The sequence below is a fragment of the Herpailurus yagouaroundi genome, unplaced genomic scaffold, assembly GCF_014898765.1.
Source record: "Herpailurus yagouaroundi ecotype Mexico unplaced genomic scaffold, PumYag 189, whole genome shotgun sequence".
NCBI classification, from domain to species: Eukaryota; Metazoa; Chordata; class Mammalia; order Carnivora; family Felidae; genus Herpailurus; species Herpailurus yagouaroundi.
The window spans coordinates 15,612,663-15,636,308 of record NW_024412420.1 but is presented as its reverse complement, the minus strand read 5'-3'; the positions used below and the strand labels follow the sequence as shown (position 1 = coordinate 15,636,308).

Below are 23,646 nucleotides of genomic sequence, written 5' to 3'. Positions count from 1 at the left end.
TCATTCTGGTGGCAGGCGATGAGCCAGGTGGGGAGGAGCCCCGACACCTGGAAGGAAGTCTTCCTTTGAGTAAATCTGGAAACCACTGGGCGGGGCAGGCCTTCCTGGTTTTCTTCAGGAAATGAGAAGGGATTGAAGAGGTTAATGAGAGGAAGGGCGCCCCGACCTCAATTTGCTGACAGGCCTGGGACTGTTTGCTGCTGTAAAATCAGACCAGGGCCCATCAAACACTTTCCTAGTGCCCGGACACTGAAGGTGGGGCCTGCGCCTGAGCAGCCACAGCCCCCGAGGCCTGGCGGGGTGCAAGGCTTGGGACTAGTGAAAACCAGGGAGGAGCGTGAAGGGTGGTGGTAAGAGCATGGTCTACGAGGTGAGCAGGTGGCTGTGCGTCTTTGGACAGTTCCCAGGCCTTCTCTGGATCTCAGAGGCTGTGGTCGCTGAGGACAGGGATGAGCCTCAACTGATGGTCCTTCCAGCCCTGATCCAGGGGCCGCTGAGGACAGTGAGTTCCTAGTCGAGGCAGGGACCACTGGCTGGAGTGCAGAGCCGGAACCAGAGCAGGCTGGGAGTGCAGCCTCCGCTCCATCAGAGGCTGGTGTCTCCCAGCTGCCTGACCAGCGATGACAGATGGAGGCAGGGGAGGCCCTGTGCCCACCAGGCCCCGCCACATTTCCAGCCACAACTAGAAGAACCAGCCCTGGGTTGAGGGTGGCTCATTTGGACGGTGATCTCATTTATCTAAATGGCAGCCCCAGGAAGCAGGGAGGGTCTGGGAAGAGGCGCCCCATTGTGTGGATAGGGACACTGAGGCTTCAAGGAGCAGTGACTCAGCTCTTGTCGGGGTCATGCTGGGAAGAGGGGCCCCACCCCCTGCCCCGCCCCGGGTTCTTAGGCAGATTCTGCAGATTCTCTCCCTGCAGATCCTGGGGGCCCACCCCTACTGTTGGGGTGACTGAGGAGGGGTCATAGGGTGGGGTGGCCACAGATAGCCCTGGACTGCGCCCCTCTGCTGGGGAAGAAGCTTCTGCCCACAAAGTGAGTGGGTGGGTGGCTCAGGAGGCCGGAGTGGAGAGAAGCCAAGTGTGGAGAGCTGGGCCAGGAGAGGCAGTGGCGCCTGCTGGGGGTGGGGGTCCTTAGGGGATGGTCCTGGGCCCAGACACGGAAAGCCCTACCCTTTCCTGGAGTGCTCAGCCCATGCCTGGGAAGGTAGGACCACAGGAGGGAGCGATGGGGGGCTGAGACCTGTGGTCCCCTTGGGGAATTTTGGTGGTTGGACTTTCTTGTTGCACCCCCAAGCCAACCCGGGGTGCTGAGGACACGTGCCTGTGGCTGGATTGGGCGGCCCAGCTGTGGGACTCCACAGTTCATCCACACACCCTCCCCCTCCCAACCCCGGCACCAAACACTTCACCCCCCTGTCCGCGAACCGGTCTGTAACCACCCTCGGTGCCGCCTTACACACTCTCATGTGATGGACACGCATGATGGGCCTGATGTCCAGGCCCAGGCCAGGAACAGCAGTCGCCAGCCCTTGTGACTCTTCCTCTGCCACGCCCACGCCCCGAAAGTATGACTGGCAGTGCTTTCTGCAAGGAGACAATGTGGCAGGAACACTCTGTCTGTGGCGCGGCGTCTGTCTGTGCCTCTTCTGCACCGGGCCCGGGGGAAGGAGGAGACACAGGCCCTGGCCTGGAGGGACCCTGAAGGGCTCCGGTTTAGGGGTGGCGGGCAGGGCACAGTGTTGGGGCTGACAATACTCCTTCAGTCCTTATGCGGTATGGGTAGGGGCGAGGTTGAGGAGAACAGAGGGCAGTTCAGAGCCAAGGCTGTTAACAGAGCTTGATCCAGCCACATGGTCCCCTGAGGGCCCCTTGGTTGTGCAGACCAGTGTGACAGGCTGTGACAGGGCCCACCCTCGGAAGGGGGGCGTGAAACACGGGGGAGTGGGGGGACCACCTACCCTCTGGCTCTCACAGATTCATCCAGATGCTGGGAGCAGTGGCGGGGCCAGAGCCTGGACTGGAAACACGTGTTCACTCCCAGGGAGCCTGCCCCCTCCCTGCAGGCCCCCTGCACCCCCATCACGGCCTGACCACACGGTAGCGGTAGCGGGGTTGTCTCTAATATGCCCTGAGGGCTTTTCTGCCTTGTTCTTTTTATCTGAGTGCCCAGCACAGATCTGGCGCCTGCTTGACTGCACGCTGCTCTGTCCGAGCTCACTGGGGACCTTCTCTTTCTTCACCCTGCCCTGAAGCCTGTGGTTCTGGCTGCCACCATGGATGGGCTGGGGGCCCTGCAGCAGCCCCCTCTCTCCCCTTAGTCCCCTGAGGGCCTCCCCTCCTTCCCTTCTTCCCCCAGGCCGTCTCCTGCTTCCCAGCCTGGCTGGTCTTCAGAATTCCCTATGAGCTCGTAAAACGTCCCCACGAGCAGGCTTGTCCTGGGCGATGCTGATACAGTGGGTCAGAGCAGGGTCGGGAATCTGTGTGGGGATCCTGGTGATCAGTCGGGTTGGGGAGTCATTGCATGTTGAGGCGTGCATTGGCCAATGATATTTCCTGGCCAACTCAGGTATGAGATGACCTCATCATACCTGAGACGGGGTAGGTGAAGGAGAGAGGGAAGAGGCCTGGGTGGGGGAAGGAACCCGCTGCCTGGAGACATGCCAGTTTGGTTGGAGTCTGTGCTCTGTGCCCACAGACCTAGTGCTCCTGGCTCTCAGCAACCTTGGGTAGGTTTGCCTCGCTGGCACGCTGGAAATGTGCCCCTTGGTCTTTCTCTGCCAATTCAGATCTTCTGAGGCCCAGAGGGAGCCTCTGTTGATATTCCCTCCTTTACTGCTGAGGCTTAGCGTTGGGTAACACTTACCCAGTGGCATCCTGTGGGCCAAACACCCCAGGGCTTCCTGCCATGCGGTGCTGTATACCCGGCCTTAGTCTTCTGTCTGGGACCAAATGATAGGTTCCAAGGTCAGAAACTATGTCATCATCTTCCCCAACCCCCATGCCCTGGGTGCCAGGCACACGGTGGGTGCTTGGTCTGCAGTGTTGACTGAGTGGGTTGATGGGTTGGTTGGTAACTTCCTGTAGCTTCTCAGCCCATGCAGATCCCCAAGCATCAGTGCTGGGCTCATGTGCAACCCCACGCTGACTCTAGGAATGGTGGAGGGGCAGGGATCCAATTAGAAGGGAGGGAGGTGGGGGCGCCTGGGTGGCTCAGTCGGTTAAGCGTCCAGCTTCAGCTCACGTCATGATCTTATGGTTTGTGAGTTCAAGCCCCTGTCGGGCTCTGTGATGATAGCTCAGAGCCTGGAGGCTGCTTCGGATTCTGTGTCTCTGTCTCTGTCTGCCCCTATCCCCGCTTGCACAAGCTCTCCCTCTCTCTCTCTCTCTCTCAGAAATATATAAACATTAAAAAAAAAAAAAAAGAAGGGAGGGTGGTGGAGGGTGGGCTGAGGCAGAGAAGGAGGACATCCCAGAGACCACAGGGAGAGTCCATGTAAAGCTCAGGAACAGTGCTGGTGCCGGGTTCGAGTTTCTGCTTCTATTTAACTTGGGACAAGTCTCTCTCTCTGCATGGGGCATGGTGGCCTCAAAGGTGATTTTTATTTTTATTTTTTTTAAAGAGAGAGAAAATGTGACCAGGGGAGCGGGCAGAGGGAGAGAGAGAGAAAAAAAATCTTTTTTTTTTCTTTCTCAGTCTGACTCAGCAGCATAATGTTCTCTAGGTCCATCTATGTTGCTGCGAGACAGAGAGAGAGAGAGAGAGAGAGAGAGAGAGAGAGAGATAGTGTTTTTGTCTTTTTTCTTTTCTTTTCTTTTCTTTCTTTCTTTCTTTCTTTCTTTCTTTCTTTCTTTCGAGAGAATCTTAAGCAGGCTCCACAATCCGCTCAGAGCCCGACATGAGGTTCGATCCCATGACCCGGGATCATGACCTGAGCTGGAATCAAGAGCTGGACACTCAACCAACTGAGCCACCCAGGCACCCCTCAGAGTCATTTTTAGTTCCGAGGGTAATGAGTCTGTGGTTGGACCTGAACTCTAGGCCCATTCTGACACCTGGGATGGCAAGGTTTTTGTCCAAGATTCCAGGACCCACTTTGCCCATGTTTGGTGTTGGGAGAGGGGAGCAGGAGCATCGGGTTCTGTCTCCCAGGCCTGGCCCTGAAGGCGTGTGTTGGGTGCCAGCTCTGCTCAGACCTCTGGGCCCTGTTCCTACAAGCCGAGTGACTGATGGGGCGCGATATGGCGGCAGCAAAGTCCTGGTTATGCTGAGACAGAATTTCCTGTTCCTAGGTTCCAGTAATATCACCCAGCAGTGCTCAGGCCGAGGCAAGCCTTCTTCTGGCTCCTCTGGGGGCCACGGAGGCACTTTAGAACAAGGACAGTGGCCAGTTCTGTGTGTCACCCCCCAGAGCACCCTGAAGAATCCTCAGCTTTTGGGTTCAGAGCTCCCTAATCCTGCCTCCAGCCCTGAGGCCAAGGTCATGCCCACTGTGGGAAGAGCTCGTTCCAGGTACTGTGGGAGGTAAATGAGAATGGATGTACCTGGTGCCAGCCTGCAAGGCATCTTGGGCGAGTGGAGATGCCCTGAGCCTGGGTTCTAATCCTGGCTCTACAACTTAAAGCCGAGTGACGTTGGGAGAATCACTCCCTCCCTCTGGGTCTCCCTCTCTCCTCCCGACTTCACAAGGTGAATTCAAGACAATGATGCACGTTGGAGATGCACAGAGAGGGTGGTTGAGGATGGCGGGAAGAGCTCGGACTGGGCCAGCAGACGGGCAGGGGTTCAAACCTCAGCTCGCCGTTGACTGGTGCCTTGGGAAGCCCACTTAACCTACCAGCTCCCTCGTCTGTGATCCTGTGGTGGGAACATTGCCTCTCACAAACTGTGTGGCACGTGTAGGGCACTCCATACAATACTGGAGCAGGCAGATGTGACCAGAGAGGTCACCTTCCCCCTCTTCTCAACTGAACGAAGGAAGCTGTCTAGCCCAGCCTGGAATCTATGGACATTCGAAAGGAAAGCATTGGGAACAGAGCCTTGAATGCAGTGTGGGGACTCAGAGGCTCCTGGTGGGGTCAGGGGTCACACACGGCACTAATGGCAGGACGGGGACTCCCTCCCACCACAGTTCATGATGGGCATCCACGACTAGGTAGAGCAATGCATTGGGGGTGGGCTGCTCAAAGGGTGGGAGTGTTGGGGTAAAGAGGAGAGGGTGAGGTTGTGGGAGGGAGGTGCCAGAGGGCAGAGGTGGGTGTGAGGAGGCAGGTGAGGGGGCACCTAGCTGCAAAGGAGGCATCGGGAACTGAGGGGCCGGGCCACCATTGGGGAGTGGCCAGTGGGGTTCTGTGTGTAGGTCCTTCTGTGTTGTGTCCTCCACTTCTACAGATGAGAAAACTGAGACCCAGAGGGGCTAAAGGATGGCTTACGCTGCATAGCTTGTAAGGGGCAGAGCGGGGATTCGAGCCGACACCCGCCTGGCTCGATGGTACATACTGGTCCCATGGTACCCAATGCTTCTGGCGACTCTGGGGGCTCAAAGGCAGCCTCTGACACTGGATCCGATCCAATAAGGGAAAGAGAGTCAGAGAATTAAAAAAAAAACCCAACAACTACTTTTAAAAAAATGTTTATTTATTTTTGAGAGAGAGAAAGAGCACACAGGGGAGGGGCAGAGAGAGAGGGAGACACGGAGTCTGAAGGAGTCTCCAGGCTCTGAGATGTTAGCACAGTGCCTGACGTGCGCCTCCAACCCACGGACCGTGAGATCATGACCTGAGCCGAAGTGGGACACTTAACCGACTGAGCCACCCAGGCGCCCCGAGAATTTTTAGAACTAGAAAGGACTCCACGATCAGGCAGTCCAGCCTTGTCACTTTACTGAGGGGACACAGAGGCCCAGAGAGGGGAGGCAAGGGGGCCTCAGGTCACACAGAGAGCAAAGCAAAGTTAGACCATGAACCCAGCTCTCCTTATCCAGAGCCGGGCAGGCAGGATCCCCACAGCAAATCCTGAGGCGGCCCCAGGCCGGCATCGGTGAGGCCTTTCTCAGCTAAGGCTGTCACCGTGGGGCAGGGAGTCCTTCACGGGCTGACTCACCGCCTGGGGACGCAACCGCCACAAAACTGCCTGTGCCAAGGCCCCGCTGGCCCCTTAGGCTCTGGGAACGAGAGCCGGTTCCCGCCGCCCAGCCTGAGTCACGGCCGACTGGTGTTTGTGAGTTTTTCTCTCGGCCCCACACCCCCGGAGCTGGGTGGGAACTCCGAGCAGCACCCAGCGAAGTGAGTCGACCCCGGGTTGAATAATCCTGATCCGGAGTGGGGAGTTGGACGGGACCTGGTGTGATGAAACGGGCAGGGGAACCCTCCGTCAGCAGTCGGGAGGCCCCGCCCTCCCCAGCGCCTATAAAGGTTCTGGGGGTTTGAGCTGCCCCAGCATCCTCCCAGCCTCCCTGAGCACCTCTCTCTTCTCTCTGCCGCCTCGCTCGCTCGCTCGCTCCCCTCCTGGCATCATGACCACCTGCAGCCGCCAGTTCACCTCCTCCAGCTCCATGAAGGGCTCCTGCGGCATCGGGGGCGGCTCCAGCCGCATGTCCTCCGTGCTGGCCGGAGGGTCCTGCCGGGCCCCCAGCGCCTACGGGGGCCTGTCGGTCTCCTCCTCCCGCTACTCCTCCGGGGGGGCCTACGGCCTGGGGGGCAGCTACGGCGGCGGCTTCAGCAGCAGCAGCAGCTTTGGTGGGGCCCTGGGTAGCGGCTTCGGTGGAGGATATGGTGGTGGCCTTGGAGGTGGCTTTGGAGGTGGCCTTGGTGCTGGCTTTGGTGGTGGCTTCGGCGCTGGCTTTGGAGGGGGTGATGGCGGCCTCCTCTCCGGCAACGAGAAGCTCACCATGCAGAACCTCAACGACCGGCTGGCCTCCTACCTGGACAAGGTGCGTGCCCTGGAGGAGGCCAACGCCGACCTGGAGGTGAAGATCCGTGACTGGTACCAGAGGCAGCGGCCCAGTGAGGTCAAGGACTACAGCCCCTACTTCAAGACCATCGAGGACCTGAGGAACAAGGTGTGTGGGCCAGGCGGGCGACCCTGGTGGTTGCGACAGGCCATGGCTTCAGCGGCCCTTAGAAATCACTTTCTAGCATCTTTGTTTCACAAACTGGGAGAGTGAGGCCACCTTGGGGGAATAGACGGAGGCCACTCCGCATTGCTGGCAGAGGGTCCCTTTTCAGCATCCAGCTGTCCGAGCTTGGCTGGAGCCCTGACTCTCTTATTCCCTGCAAGTGATTTTTGCGTTGCTCCCTCAGCTTCTCTCAGCCTGGGGCCGAGGATGGGGTGGTAGGAGCCGGGGGGGGCCTCCCTCCGCACACCCTGAGCCGGCTGCAAAAGACACTCAGGCTGGCTGGATGGAAGAGTGTAGGGCCTGACTCGCCAGCCAGGCGACCCTCAAGTTTGGGGACACCGTATCCTCCCCTCTCTGCTCTTCACCCCCAGGCTTTGGGGTCTTGGCTAACGAGGCCTGTCCTTTTACCTTCTCTGTAGATCATCGCGGCCACCATCGAGAACGCTCAGCCCATTCTGCAGATTGACAATGCCAGGCTGGCAGCCGATGACTTTAGGACCAAGTGAGCCACTGCTGCGGTGGGCGGAGTGTGGTGCAGAGGGCGGGGGTTGGGGGGGGGTGGTGGGCAAGCGGTGGGGCTGTTGGTTTTGAACCTCAGAGGCCTCGCAGATGGAGCCTGATGCCTCGACCTCTGTCCTGCCAGGTATGAGCACGAGCTGGCCCTGCGCCAGAGCGTGGAGGCCGACATCAACGGCCTGCGCAGGGTGTTGGACGAGCTGACCCTGGCCAGGACTGACCTGGAGATGCAGATCGAAGGGCTGAAGGAGGAGCTGGCCTTCCTGAAGAAGAACCACGAGGAGGTGAGGTCGCTGCTGGTGTTGGCAGCGGGAGGCCGGTTCAGGGGCCAGGAAAGGGCTCAGCTGAGCTGGTCGTCTCCCGCCATCCCTTCCTAGGAGATGCTTGCCCTGCGGGGTCAGACTGGCGGGGACGTCAGTGTGGAGATGGATGCCGCCCCCGGTGTGGACCTGAGCCGCATCCTGAACGAGATGCGCGACCAGTACGAGCAGATGGCGGAGAAGAACCGCAGAGACGCGGAGGCCTGGTTCCTGAGCAAGGTGGGGCTCAGGCGCTCAGCTCTCCTGCAGGACTTCCCAGCCAGGGGCCACCTCTAGGCTGCCTCACACCTGCTCCTCTTTTCCTGTCTCAGACCGAGGAGCTGAACAAGGAAGTGGCCTCAAACAGCGAACTGGTGCAGAGTGGCCGCACGGAGGTGACCGAGCTCCGGAGGGTGCTCCAGGGCCTGGAGATTGAACTGCAGTCCCAGCTCAGCATGGTATGAAGGACCCCGGCTCGCCGCAGTCCCCAAGTCACCAGTGATGCCGCCGGCCCCTCAATGTTGCCACAATACAGTTCTGCCCCTCTTTTCCCAGGAGTGGGATGGAGGGGTCATTGTACCCATTATATAGACACAGAAATTAAGGCCCAGAACAACGGAGTGATTTTCTCCACATTGTCTGGCCCATCAGTAGCCCAGCTGGCACCAAACATGTACCTCTCAGGAACATGCCCAGAGGCCTGGGGTGGGGGAGAGCAATGATCACCTCTGTTGACTCTTTCCCTTTCCCCCACTCACAGAAAGCATCCCTGGAGAGCAGCCTGGAGGAGACCAAAGGCCGCTACTGCATGCAGCTGGCCCAGATCCAGGACCTGATCGGCAGCGTGGAGGAGCAGCTGGCCCAGCTGCGCTGCGAGATGGAGCAGCAGAACCAGGAGTACAAGATCCTGCTGGACGTGAAGACGCGGCTGGAGCAGGAGATCGCCACCTACCGCCGCCTGCTGGAGGGCGAGGATGCTCAGTGAGTGCACTGCCCTCCTTCCGGGTCCTGCCCAGCAGCCCCTGCAGCCCCGCCGCTCCCAGCGCGTCTAACTGCTCCGCCTTTTCTCCCCTGCAGCCTCTCCTCCCAGCAAGCGTCCAGCCAGTCCTTTTCTTCCCACAACGGTAAGGCCCTTGAGGCTCCCGGGTGCCCCTGAACCCCCAGCCCTCCCTTCTCCCTGTGTGGGGCCTCTAAGCTCCCAGGACCCTTCTCAACCCCTCGCCTCTCCCCCACAGTCTTCTCCTCCTCCTCCTCGTCCCCCTCTGGCCACCAGACCCGGCCCATCCTCAAGGAGCAGGGCTCGTCCAGCTTCAGCCAGGGCCAGAACTCCAAGCACTGAGCTGCCTCTTCCGGAGCCTCCTGCCCGCCCGCCGGCCCCAACCTCCTGAAGGCCTGCGTCAGGGCCCTGTCCTCCCAGCGCGGTCCCCAAGCTGTCTCCCCTCCCCCTCTGCTGGTGGTGGGCTAATAAAGCTGACTTTCCGGTTGACGCAAACCTGTGTGGTCTCTGTTCTTGAACAAATGGGAGGGGGTTGAAGGTGTCTCCCCGAGGCCTTCTCGGACCCCACAGCCTGTCAGGTCCAGGAAACAGCAAAACTCAGTAATACTGGTGGGGGTCTTTCTCGAAGACTCCCCTGCCACCTTGCCCCCCCATATCGTGGGCGTGGGAGGTGGGACGCAGGAGGGGAAGGAGCTCCCACGTGTTGACAGTCACCCTGTGAGGTGGGTGTGGTGAGGCTGGGTTTGGAATGGAGACAGCTCTGCCATTCAGAGGGGTTAAGTAACTTTCGCAAAGTCATGTGGATCCTAAGAGGCATGATTGTGGTTCAAGCCCTGCTGTCTGGTTACAGAGGGCACGCTTTTTTTTTTTTTTTTTTTTTTTTTTAAATGACGCTCTCTCGTTTTAGGTATTTTAACCCAAAGACTCCAAAGCTTGAGCTCTTAACTCTACCCTTTGGCTCCTCACATTACACAAGTTTTGTGTTGGGCGGTAGAAAAGAGAGCCTTTGCCTTGGGGATGGTGTCCGTGGTTAGGACTGAACTTTTTTCTCCCAACCTGTCCTCTTCTTCACCCCTTATCAGCCCCTGCTTCTCATCAGGCAGGAGACTGAGTGAAAGGGGTCCCCTGGGAAACATCTGTCACCCTCGCCCTGCTTCATCACCACCCTCCACGCCCCCCATGTTCAGACCTGCTGCCTCTCTCCCTAGAGCTGGGCACGGGATAAGTGACTGGGCCCCTTGCTGTCTATCTCTCCCAGCCCCATTTCTACCTGCTGGGCTCTTTAGAAAGAATATGGCCAAGTTCAAGTACGTGGACATGATCAGGACTCTACTGTTTAATCACCTGTGATGTTCTCTTTCCCCTCCAATGCTTGACCCTCTGTCTCAACCCACTTGGGTTCTTTTCTGCCTGGCCCTGCTCTGTATCCTTGAGTCAACCATCCTGTCCCACACCATGGGTGCTTTCCATATTTAAAAAATTTAATTTACAAAATCAAAGTTATGTATGTATCACATAAGTCTTTCTATGAAAAAGAGCCATCCCGAGGCTGTGTCCCATGCCTCCATTCCCACTTCTCACTTTTAACTCTTAGCTATTACTTTTGGCATTTGCCTAATTTCTTTAAATTAATTTTTTAGGGGCGCCTGGGTGGCGCAGTCGGTTAAGCGTCCGACTTCAGCCAGGTCACGATCTCGCGGTCCGTGAGTTCGAGCCCCGCGTCGGGCTCTGGGCTGATGGCTCAGAGCCTGGAGCCTGTTTCTGATTCTGTGTCTCCCTCTCTCTCTGCCCCTCCCCCGTTCATGCTCTGTCTCTTTCTGTCCCAAAAATAAATAAACGTTGAAAAAAAAATTAAAAAAAAATAAATTAATTTTTTAAATTTTTATTTATTTTTGAGAGAGACAGAGAGAGAGAGAGAAAGTGAACTGGAGAAGGGGCAAGAGTGGGAGCTGGGGAAGGGGCAGAGAGAGGGAGACACAGAATCCGAAGCAGGCTCCAGGCTCTGAGCTGTCAGCACAGAGCCCGACACGGGGCTCAAACCCATGAACTGTGAGATCATGACCTGAGCCGAAGTCAGATGCTTAACCAACTGAGCCACCCAAGTGACCCAGCATTTGCCTTATTTCTTAAAAAAATTTTTTAATGTTTATTTTATTTTTGAAGGAGAGAGAGAGACAGAGCATGAGAAGGAGAGGGGCAGAGAGAGAGAGGGAGACACAGAATCCGAAGCAGGCTCCAGGCTCTGAGCTGTCAGCACAGAGCCCGACGCGGGGCTTGAACTCACAAACCTTGAGATCATGACCTGAACTGAAGTTGGATGCTCAACCAACGGAGCCACCCAGGTGCCCCGTTTGCCTTATTTCTATAATTTTTTAAAGTGTATTTATTTATTATTGAGAGAGAGCACAAGCTGGGGAGAGGCAGAGAGAGGAGACATACAATTTGAAGCTAGCTCCAGGCTCTGAGCTGTCAGCACAGAGCCCGACGTGGGGCTCAAACTCATGAACCGTGAGATCATGACCTGAGCCGAAAGTCAGACGCTCAACCGACTGAGCCACTGCCTTGTTTCTAAACCACAGGCTTATACTACCATTTCTTGATTTTTTTTTTCATTTTTTTTTCTAATTGCTTGACTTCCCACTCTGAAGGAGAGGGATTCAGCTCTCTTGTACAGCATGGCCGCTCCCTACTTCTTCCTACACTTTCAATATATGCTATTTTCATTAGGTAAATGTTTAATTTTACATTATTATGACTATCTAACTATTATTTACAGTCCAAAAACATTTTATGCTATGTTAGATTTCTTTGGGATAAACATCTCTTTTTCAGTTTGCTGAGGTTTTCTATGTACTTATCCTAAATTTATTCCCTAATTCACTGCCAGAAATATAGATCTCCTCCTAACATGTTAAAACACTGAGTATTTCATAAGTTTTATCTTTTTGAAGATATTACTCTTTGGAACCTGCTGTGCTGCATCCTGTCCCAGCATGTTCTGGGTGCTCTCTATGCCTCCTGTCATCCCGAAATCTTCCTTCACTGTCCTTGTGGACATCCCCTCTTCCTGCATTGCTTCCCTGTTTCCTGGATCCCATGTCTTCCCTTTTCTTTTCTTCCCCCTTCATTTTAGTGAAACACATCCTCTGGCAGTTTTCTGGGAAAGGATTCATAGACGTTTCATGTCTGAAAACATCATGAGTCTACTCTCATTCTTGACTGATAGTTTGGCTGGGTATGGAATTCTTGGTTGCAAATAATTTTCCCTCAGCATTTTGAAGGTATTGTATCACTGCATCCTGGCTTCCAGTGTTGCTACTGAGAAGTGTAATATTGTTTTGATTCTAGATCTTTTATGCTATCCTATTCCTATTCCTAACCCCAGAGCTTTTAGGCTCTTCTCTTTCTCTCTAGCAGGCTGCGGTATCACATGTTCTCCCTCGATGTGGCTGTGTGGATCTGTTGGATTGGGCACTTGGCAGAATCTTTCAGCATATAAATTCATGTTCTTTACTTCTGGGAAATTTTCTTGAATGTTTATTTAATGATCCCCCCACCCTCTGCCATTTTCTCTCCTTCTGGAACTCCTCTTTTTCCTATGTATTTCATTCTATTTTTCTTCTACCTTCTCTTTTTTTTTGACTTTCTGAGATTTTCCTAAACTTTACCATCTAATCTTATGATTTAGTTTTTAAAATATCAGATATATTTTTAGTACCCTATAACTCTGGATACTTTTTAAAAATAGTCTCTTGTTCTTGTTTGAAGATCCAAGATTTCCTCTTACCTCATTAACCCTATTGATCAGGGCTTTAACATTTCTTCCATTTCTGTCATCATTTCAATTTCCTCTCAGCTGCCTTTTTCCTGGTTTGTCTCATCTCCATCCTTTATGTCAGAGGTTTCCCTCAAATGTCTGGGGTTCTTGGTTGTCTACTAATATTTATGGGTAAGGTAAGAAGTGTGTAAGGAATGGGTAAGGAATGTAAGTGTGTGTGTGTACAGTAGGGGGGCTTTCCCCCAGTGAGTCTCACTAGAGAATAATCTGGTGCAGAATATGGTGTTTTATGGGGGGGGACCCCAAATGTCATTATCTGTAGGCTTTTTCTCTTGGGTAGGGTCTTCCTCAGGAAGGAAGAGCTACCAGCTTTCAGGAAGCTATGTGGAGGAAGGGGACTGAAAGAGTCTCAGTCTTAGTTAATCTGACTTATATCAGTTTATTGCCCCCACTGTTAGCTGTGCTTGGTCTCTCAAGGTTTAGTCCTTCTGGGTAAATTCTCCAGAGTGCACTTGGTCTCTCAGGGTTTAATCCTTTTGGGTAAATTCTCCAGAGTGCACCCCCAGCTTCTCCTGGGATAAGGAGGAGTTATTGGCATCAGAGGTTGGGGTAGAAAGGAGCTATGGAGGTCTCACTGATTTTTATATGAACTTTTGACCCATTTGTCTTCCTCCTTTCAGCCCATGTGTACTCCCCTTTCAGATGTGCCTGGTGCCTCCTATTCCAGAAGCTTCCCAGGGTTCTGCTGTGTGAATCTGCTTGCTTCTTGGCTTCTCCCTGAGAAAGCGCCAAGATTATTTTTTGTTTATTTTCCAGATTCCAAAACTTTCATACTATAATCCCTTCTCCTGGTCTCTTTGTCTAATACACGCTTTATCCATTTATGCTAATTTTAGGGATGTCTAGAGGGGTGGTGATAAATGATACATTTAACTTCCAGTGTCATCCGGAGTCCCTGCTTTATACATGGCAAAATATTTTTCATCTTTCAAGGCTGCTGAGTCTGATTCATCACTCTGCAATCCATAATCATTGTTGGTTGTTCAGTAGACATGTCTCCTTTTTTATGGTCAACGATCCTGTCTTCCAGGCCATAGGTGAGTTTATGATTCAGCTGAACCCCAAATCCCATTACCCAAAGGCAATCACTAATAACATTTTGGTGAATTTCTTTCACATATATATTACAGATCTATCTATCTACAACCACACTATACTGTTTTGCATTTGATTTTTATTAATATTTTTTTGGAATTTTATTTATTTATTTTGAAAAAGAGAGCATGTGTGCATGTGCACAAGCAGAGGAGGGGCAGAGAGAGAGGGAGAGAGAATCCCAAACAGGCCCTGTGCTGAAAGATGACAGGGAGCCCCGGACATGGGCCTGAAGTCACTAACTGTGAGATCATGACCTGACCGGAAATCAAGAGTTGGGTGCTTAACCGACTGAGCCACCCAGGAGCCCCTGATTTTTATTAGTATTTTAAGAGAAGTGTTATACGTGTAATGCTGTTTCCACTGTTTTTTGTTGTTGCTGTGGCAAATTAAAATAATACAGCAATGACATCTTTCTGCATAAAGCTTTTACAAATATTTTGCATTATTTCCTCAGGCTTAATTCTCATAAGTGTAATGATTAGGTGAGAGGATAACAAATGTTTTAAGGATCTTGACTTGTGCTGTCAAATTGATTTAAAGAGAAGTGGTACCAATTTACGGACTTTCCAGCAGGGAATGAGGGTGCCTATTTCAAAACCTGCTCACCAACTTTGGGTGTTATCTTTTAAAAATCTCTTTTCTTTAAAATGTTTATTTTTGAGGGGCACCCAGGTGGCTCAGTCAGTTAAGTGTCTGACTTCAGCTCATGTCATGAGCTCACGGTTTGTGGGTTCGAGCTCCGTGTTGAGCCTGCTGGAGCCTGCTTTGGATTCTGTGTCTCCCTCTCTCTCTGCTCCTCCCCCACTCTCACTTTGTCTCACTCTCTCAAAAATAAATGAAAAAAAAATTAAAAAAATAAAATGTTTATTTGAGAGAGAGAGAGAGAGAGAGAGAGAGAGAGAGAATGAACAGGGGAGGGGCAGAGGATCCGAAGCAGGCTCTGCTCTGACAGCACAGAGCCCGATGCGGGACTTGAACTTACAAACCTCGAGATCATGACCTGAGCTGAAGTTGGATGCTCAATGGACTGAGCCACCCAGGTGTCCCCAAAATCTTTTTGGTTAATTGGTTCATCTGTCACTTTTAAACCTGACGTTATGGAAAGACCCTCATATAGAGAGAGCGTCCTGGCCTGGGCTGCCAAACACAAAAACCCCCAAAAAACCTTTGTTAGGATCTCCTAGCTAGTTAGTAAAATTCCCTGAGAGCAGGAACCATGTTTCTCCCTTTCATTATTATATCCTGTGGAAATAAAACATGAACCCCCTTAAAGGATGCTATCAAGGCAGAAGTATGAGCAAACTGGCTTCTCTATTCGGAAATGTCTTGCTGCCTGGATTTCCCAAGCTAAGATTCCAGTCCCAAATCAGACGGCCTTTCCCACTCCGTGAGATCCTGGCACCTGAGAGGAGTCAGTGGAGTGCTCCAGAACGTTCTTGTAACTTTATTTTGAACACACCCTCAGATTCTTTATGCTTGAGTTAGTGTCAAAGTTTGTGAAATATTGTTTTCGATAATTGCATAAAGAGCTAAAACAATGGCTGGGGTGAGAATTAATGATAGCCCATAAAGTGTATCTGCTGATGTAAATGAATGAGTGGTAAGCCCGTCAGGTTTTGCCTTCTTTGGGCCCATTGTTTCCTAGAGCTATAAAAAACACAGCGTCCCTCCTTGTGCCTGAGATAAGCAATTTCTTATGTTTGCCTTCCCACCTCCGAGGCTTGTTGTTTGAGACCTTCCAACAGCTCCCTGAAACATAAACACAGAGGAAGCTCTTTGTTTTGCTGCTTCCCACAACCCTTAGCACCCTGCATGTGTGGGACACTTAGTAAGGATTTGTGGAGTCAAGCCATGGGTTTGGGGTATAGACCTCTGCTCTTTCAGGTCTTCATGGAATCTTCTCAGAAGAGGGTTTCTTTCTTGTTTTTAAAGTTTATCCATTCACTGAGAGAGAGGGAGAGAGAGAGAGAGAGAGAGTGCAAGCGGGGGGCAGGCAGAGATTGAGAAGGAGGGAGAATCCCAAGCAGGCTCTGCACTGTCAGCACAAAGCCCGATGTGGGGCTCGAACTCATGAACAGAGCGAGCATGACCTGAGTCGAAGTGAGACGCTTCACCGACTGAGCCACGCAGGTGCCCCTCAGAAGCAAGTGTCTTGAGGACAGGGCTTCTCTGATCCCACGTGCCCCTTGCCATGTTGGTACAAGGCAGCCGCCATGGTAGGTGTTGGGAAGAGCTGCATGGAAGAGAAGGCGAGTGTCTGCCTGAGCCGTGGAAGGATGGGAGCCTGGTCAGCAAGAGCTGAAGCACCGAGAAAGTAGAGAGCTTTATGTGGCCTTTCCTCTGATGTACTGCGTGGTCACTGCCACGGGAGGATATGCCTCTGCGTCCCCCTTTTCCCGACAGTCCAGGACCCCTGAAGGGCTCTGAGCAGGTCAAGGGGCGTTACAGCAAAGATGTCAGCTATTTAGAAAGAGAGTCCTCTTCTGACTTGACTCCCTGTGAACACATTGCTGGGGCCTGGGGTCGCTTTCTCTCCTACGGTTATAGGATTGTTACAAACAAAACAGGTAGGTTTTGTTCCTTTCAGCTTTTATCTGCCCTATGAATAGTGTGACAACAAAAACAGAAATATACAAAACAGGGGCGCCTGGGTAGCTCAGTCGGTTGAGTGTCCGACTTAGGCTCAGGTCATGATCTCAAGGTTCGTGAGTTCAAGGCCCGCGTTGGGCTCTGTGCTGACAGCTCAGAGCCTGGAGCTTGCTTCGGATTCTGTGTCTCCCTGCCCCCCACCCACCCTGCTCCTCTCTGGCTCTCACTGTCTCTCTCTCTCTCTCAAGAATAAATAAATATTAAAAAATAAACATTAAAAAACAAAAAGAACATAAAACCCAAAAACATTCATCCATCATTCTGTCCCCAGAGTCTTTAGTCTCTTGGGCTCCTTTCTGGCTTCAATATGTGTGAGTACACATCAGTGATGATTTTCAAATGACTAAGGGGTTTCATTATTAATATAATAGAATAAATTAATAGAAATAAGAGACCTTGCACATAGGAGGGTGCATTATTTCTAGTGACCGAAAAAGGAAAACAAAGTGACTACCCCTTGGTCGGTCTTATAGAGCTGGGTAAATGGTGGTCCACTCATACTAGGCGATATTAAGCAGCCACTACAATCAACAAATTGGAACTATGTCAGATGGCAAGAGGACTTTGGAGGCATTGGGGAAAGGGAAATTAATGCACGCTGCAGAAAAACACAGGCGGTGTACTGATATCACTCGTGTGTATAAACAAACCCAGCCCCTTGTCTAAATAATGGCATATGTGTGTGTATAATTACACGCACACCTGAAATATGAAAGGGACATATGTTATTAACATGGGTTACCTTGGGGGTAGGGTGGGAGCCTGAGGTGGGTGTAGGGGATAGTAGAGGGAAAGAAGAGATCCAAGAAAACAGGAAAGAAAAAAAAAAAGAGTGCACCTGCTTTTATACACAAAATTGTGTATGTGTGTGTATGAACAAAGACATCTTTTATTTAAAAAATATTTTTTAATGTTTATCTTTATTTTTGAGACAGAGAAAGGCAGAGCATGAGCAGGGGAGGGGCAGAGAGAGAGGGAGACACAGAATCAGAAGCAGGCTCCAGGCTCTGAGCTGTCAGCACAGAGCCCGATGCGGGGCTTGAACTCGTCAATTGCGAGATCATGATCTGAGCTGAAGTTGGACGCTCAACTGACTGAGCCACCTAGGCGCCCCAGAACAAAGAAATTTTTCAAATAGAAAATTTAAAAACCATAAAATCAGTTCATCTCGAATACCACATCAACTTCCTAGTTAAAAACAGATTGCACACACCAATATCCTGGTCTGTCAATTTTATATTACCTTGTAATAGATTTTTTTTTACCATTTTAAGAATTTTTAAGTGTGGAGTTCAGTAGTGTTAAATATATTCACAATGTTGTTCAACAGATCTCTAGAATTTTTTTCATCTCGCAACATGGAAGCTCTATACTCACTAAACCCCAAATTCCGTTTTCTCCTGCTAACAAACTTCCTACTTTCTGTTTCTATGGCTTTGGCTACTTTAGATACTTTGTATTAGTCCTTTTTGTGATGGGCTTATTTCATGTAGCATAATGTCCTTAGGGTTCATCTGCGTTGTAGCCTGTGATACCATATAATAGATTTTAACTTAACTTTGTATTTAGATAATAATATGACTACAGAAATCAAAAGTGATAACCAAAAGGAGGGAAAAATCATAAAGCAAGACTGTAGTCCCTTGTAGAAGGTAATGTGGAATAGTGGAAGGAGGCAAGAGGCCAACCTATGGTTAAACTTGGAGCATAACCTTGGCTGATCCCTTCATCTCTGAATTTTGGTTCCTTCTGCGAATTTAGGGTATTAGTACTTACCTGAAGAGGACCCGTTATTACATTTGATTCTCACACCAAAGCTGGGGAAAGGCAGTTGCATTCTGCTTCCTAAAGTTGAGTTTGAGCAAATGTCTCCTCCCAGCCTGCTCTCTGCCAAGACTCCTCGCTATGTCCCTGCACTGTACTCAGTCCATCTTACAGGTGCAGAAACCGAAGCTTAGGGAGGCTGAGCGACCTACTTAAGGATGCATGACTGGTAGGTAAACTATCAGAACAGGACCCTCTCATGCTACCTGCGTGTCGATCTTCCAGATGAGCAGAATCCTGGCTTTGCTGGACTTGGTCAAGTTTGCAGAAAGGGCGAGTTCTCGCAGGAGAGGAGTGAACTCAGCTCTGGATCCACTAAGGGGCTGCTCTGGGCCAGGAGTTGTGCTGGGCTCAGGGTCGGTGGTGCTATGGTGGCCAAGCTCTTCTTCCTCAGCCCTGTCTTGGCCGATGCTGCCCCCCCTTCCCCTTTCTCCCCCAGGAGGTAATTTGGTAGGGCATTTACACCATGGAAATGGTAAATGCTACGAATCAGGGCTAGATTTGTTGTGTTTTATTGATTGTCTAGACTTAAGAAAACCCAGACTTAAATATTTTAAGGAAACATGTTAAAAATAATGCAAACTAGGGGTGTCTGGGTTAAGCGTCTGACTTCAGCTCAGGTCACAATCTCACAGTTCGTGGGTTTGAACTCCACATCAAGCTCTGTGCTGACCGCTCAGAGCCTGGAGTTGCTTTGGATTCTCTGTCTCCCTCTTTCTCTGCCCCTCCCCCACTCATACTCTGTCTCTGTCTCTGTCTCTCAAAAATAAATAAAACATTAAAAATTTTTTTCAAAAAAAATGTGTCATGTCTCTAGCCATTGCATTGTTAATAGCAAAACCTGCAAGAAAATATGCTTTCTGGATTTGAAATCTACAATCTGGTTCGGCAAAGAAGTCACTTGTGTCATTGATGAATGGCTCGAGTTAGGGCATACGTCTGTGCTGTTTCCCATTGATCTTCCTCCTCAACACAAACAAAAATTTCAACTAGCCTTCGTGTCAGAACCATACTTGCTTGTCAGTTGCCACCAGAAGCAGGTTGCAAGAGCTTGGCAAAAACCAACAAAAGCATCCTATGAAGATCGATGGACTCTGTGGCATTTATTACAAAGAGCACTTCCTATTATTTGTGAGTTAAGTGCTGCATAGCCCTTATAGTAGTAACATTTATAATACTTATATTATTATTATATTATATATTATATATTATATATTATTATATTATTATAATCTGTATATAATATTTTATATATTAGTAAAATACCTTATTTATTATATATATCTATTTCCCCTCTCAGGTGCTTCGGTTTGGGTTCCAGAAGCAGAGCCTTCAACAGAAACTTGAGTGCAAGAAGTATTTTTGGGTGGAGTTCACGAAACCCCATTAGGGGAACCCTAATTGGGACGGGGAAGGGGAGGAAGCTAACAAGGGGTGCGTGACCAAGCAAGTGAATGCTGTGGACAGCTGTAGCGTAATCCTTAGGGACAGTGAAGAACAAGCACCTCAGTGTTCCTCCCAAGGGACGAGGGAGCTGGGGTATTTATCCTCCGAACCTGATAGGCTGAGGATGCTTTTAGTCAGGGGAGTGGTGGTAATTCTCCAGCACCACAGCCTGTCCTGTGCACAGGCAGAATGGGCTCTGATGGCCAGAGAAGACCCTCAGGTAGAGGTCTCTGGTGCTGACAGTTGAAGTCTGGCCAGTAAGTGCCCAGGAGAAGTGGTCAGAGCTTGGTGCTCATAGGAGGCAGGCCATGATGCTGCCAGGGTTAGGGGATCTGGCTTTACGGAGCACCTTGGCACTGTTGGGACACCTCCACATTCAGTGGCAGCTGGGAGGTGCTTGGCCCTTGGAGACTGAGGTCCAGTGGGGAACTTCCTTGCTTTTACCTCTCTGTGTCTATAACATGGACCCAGTAATGCCCTCCCCAAGGAAGTTTGTAAGATTAAATGAGAGTATCGGTGGAAATGTCTAGCATGGTGTCTGATAGAGGCAGGGCTCAGTGAGTAGAACCTCTTGGTGACCTTCAGAATCTCTGAAGAGAGATTCTTCTCAGACCTCAGAACTTAGAAGATGTTTGTGTCTCTGGACAGTCAGATATACCTCCGTCTTAGCGACGTTTCATATTCCATCATGTTTTCCTTTTTGCCTTGGCTGCCAGGAAGCCCAGAGGTAGATCTACCCAGAGGTAGATCAGGTATAGAAACCTCTTCTGTACAGTTTTGTGATAGACACACACTGGGGCTTAGCTCATAAAGGTTGGGGCCAAATCTGTGCTCTCCTTCTTCCGATACCCAGATCCCTCTTCCTTGGACACGGACAGGGGGCATGTGTGCCTGCTGGGTTGGTCATATGAGATTTTGGCCACTGGCCATATCAGCCTTCCCTGGGGTTTGTCAAATTTGAGCTGATCTTCTCTGGCCATGAGGCTGAAGGGTGAGTTCAGGGCTCCCTCAGTTATGGTTCCAGACTCGTGAGGGTGTCTGGCCTGTGCAGGTGAAGCCAGGAGGCAGATCAAGGCTGAGGGGTGTGTGTGTGCATGTGGGTGTTTGCATGCCTGTGTTGGGGCAGGAGGGGGAGAGAGGGAGAGAACAATGAGTCAATGAATTGCCTCTTTGTGAAGTGTTGCCATTCCATTGCTTGCAACCAAAACACGTATTTTTTTTGAAGTTTATTTATTTATTTTGAGACAGATAGTGCACAGGAGGGGCAGAGACAGAGAGAGAGAGAGAGAGAGAGGAGAGAGAAGGAGAGAGAGGAAGAGAGAGAGAGAATGAGCAGAGCAGGGGAGGGGCAGAGAGAGAGGGAGACAGAGAATCCCAAGAAGGAGCTGTCAGCACAGCACCCAATGAGGGGCTCGAACTCATGAACCATGAGATCATGACCTGAGCTGAAATCAAGAGCCGGATGCTTAACTGACTGAGCCATCCGGGCTCCCTGCAATCAAAAAAACATGTTTATCAATATACCCTAGTACCTAATTTTTGATTTGTCTTCAACCCTTTTTGGATATTTGCAGTTTTATTATACACATGTCTTTTATCATAAGCTGACCCAGCTCCCCCTTTTGCAGGTGAGTGACCTAGAATCGGTGTGTGTGTGTGTGTGTGTGTGTGCAGATGTCGCCCCCGCTGCACTGATAGCCAGGGCGGGGAGAACCAGGCCCTGGATGTCGAGTGGCTGGTGGGGCTTCCCCGGGTCTCAGGGCCTCGTGGGGACACCTGCACTGGCTGCTTCCTCGTCCCCTTCCCTCCCAGTCAGGGGAGGCAGTGCTGGGCCTCCATCCGCAGAATGTGGGCCCCACGCCAGCTCTCAGGCCCTCTCTCCACCCAAACCGTCCTGCTGACTCTTCCCCAGCGGGGCTTCCGGGCCTGCCCATTCCCATAGACTCCGCCCTGGCCGGGCCGGCAGACTCAGCAGTTCATCACCTCGGCCTGCTGGCCTCAGCAGCCCTCCCAAGGCCTCCCCATTCCTACCACCACTGTCCACCACTATCCTGGACCCTCTTTGTTCTTTGTCTCTGTCTTTGCCTGAATTGCGACGCTTGGTCTCCATTTGAGCTCACCCACTGTCCCCCCATTGGTCAAACTCTGGGGCTTACTTTAAGAGAACTTTTTGCCACATGTCGACTCTGTGCCGAGCACCCTGCTGGCCGCTTGCCATGAATTATCTAGTCCTTTCGATAATCCTGCAAGGTAGGAACTGTTATGATGCCCATTTGATAGGAAACGGGGCTGGGAGGGCTGCAGTGACTTGTCCAAGGTCGCATGGCTTGTCATTGAGGGGTGCCTGGCCTGGAGCCCTGGCCTGACTGACTTGGGAGGCCCTGGTCCTTCCCCAGTCCAAGGTGATGGCTCAGTCTGGGGCAGCACAGCACTGACACCACTCCCCAACCTCTGGCTGGTGGGGGTCCTTTCCTTTCCGCCCGTGAGGCTGGAGACACCCGGGGACCTCTTTCCCTTCTCGCCCCTGCCCTTTGTCCTGCGGGCCCGGAGCTCGGGACTCCTGACACAGCCATTCCAACTCAGGCGCTGACTTTCCTCTCGACTCACCGCTGGTGCTGCAGTTCCCACAGCCACGCCCCTGCCTGGGAATGCCCTCTCCCCACTCCACCCATGGAGGGCTCTTCCTTCTTTCAAAACCTGAGTCAAACGCACCCTTTCCAAGAAGCCTTCTGTGTACTACCCACCCCACCTGGTGACTTCTTGGCTCCAGGCTCCCCTCAGAGAGCAGAGTAGGCTCTACCCTCATTTTGGCCCTCCCCCATCAGACTGGGCATCCCCAAGGACAGGGACTGTGTCTCCCCAAACAGGCTGGGGTAATTATACCAACTTAATGTGCTGACCACCTACTATGTGAGAGACACTTTGTGGCCCTCTCAGGCACTGTGGTAAGCTCTCCTGGGGGGTGGCACGTATCACAGAGGCAGTAGGAAGGCTGAGAAGGGGATGGTCAGGTGATCCAAGGTGTTGGGGTGGGGGCTTCCCGGCAGAGGAGAGGTCTGAGCCAACCCCATCTCTTGCCTGGGTAGTGGCAAGGCAACATCTTCCTGGCTTTGCCTTTCTTGTCCCTTCTCCCGAAGTACGTTCCAGGTGGATGCCAGAGTGGCCTTTGTGAAACACAGCTGACAGCGTAACTCCCGTGCGTAGAACCTTCGGTCCTCCCCGTGTTGTTAGGATAAAGTCTGGGCTCCTTAGCTCCACGTGTATGATCCGGCCTCTGTTCTCAGTTCTGCCAGGCAGTTCAGCTCTGTGTTCTAGCGACGCTTAGGTGCTGCATTGTCCTCAGACCAGGGTTGCATGCCACTGAGTCGTTGCTCAGGTGAGCAAATGGGATGTCCCTCTTCACTTCCTTTGTTGCTCAGCATCTATTCACTGTCAAGGTTCAGCTAAGTTGAGAACTCCTGTGGCCCTGGTCCTTCCCCAGTCAAGGTGGATGCTTGTCCACCCTGGGACAGGTGTGATGACCGCCCTTTCTCTGTCTTCCATCCATCCTTTCCCAGCTTCCCGCCCACCATCTATCCACCTTCTATTCTTCTATTTCCATCCATTATCCTTCCTTTCATTCATCCGTCCATCCACCTGCCCATCCATCGATCCATCCATCCATTCATCCATCCCAAGTATCCTTTGACATTCCCTTATCATCTTCCCATTCCTCTCTTCCTTCCTCCCACACCTCCTTCCCTTTTGTTCATTTTCCATCTACTTTATGCCACACAGTCTGCAGAAGATCGGATATTAAATCTGTGTGTTGAACTGAAGCTTGGCCTTAAGGAACATGAAAAATTTGGGCAGGAAGAGAGGA

At 51.6% G+C, this 23,646-nt stretch overlaps 1 protein-coding gene across 3 annotated transcripts in view; it reads left to right on the top strand.

Annotated features, from left to right (window-relative positions):
• Positions 1-6,302: 6,302 nt before the first annotated feature.
• Positions 6,303-23,646, top strand: part of KRT16 (keratin 16) — a 22,639-nt gene continuing 5,295 nt past the window's right edge. The window contains exons 1-8 of one of the 3 annotated variants that reach the window (XM_040497529.1): positions 6,328-7,060; positions 7,537-7,619; positions 7,761-7,917; positions 8,011-8,172; positions 8,265-8,390; positions 8,693-8,913; positions 9,010-9,056; positions 9,168-9,424. In XM_040497529.1, the coding sequence (XP_040353463.1) occupies positions 6,515-7,060; positions 7,537-7,619; positions 7,761-7,917; positions 8,011-8,172; positions 8,265-8,390; positions 8,693-8,913; positions 9,010-9,056; positions 9,168-9,271 (1,446 nt within the window). In that variant the 5' untranslated portion in view covers positions 6,328-6,514 and the 3' untranslated portion in view covers positions 9,272-9,424. Of the gene's footprint in view, positions 7,061-7,536; positions 7,620-7,760; positions 7,918-8,010; positions 8,173-8,264; positions 8,391-8,692; positions 8,914-9,009; positions 9,057-9,167; positions 9,425-17,275; positions 17,319-23,646 lie in introns of those variants that run through there. The other 2 variants (XM_040497531.1, XM_040497530.1) reach the window with 2 other exon arrangements.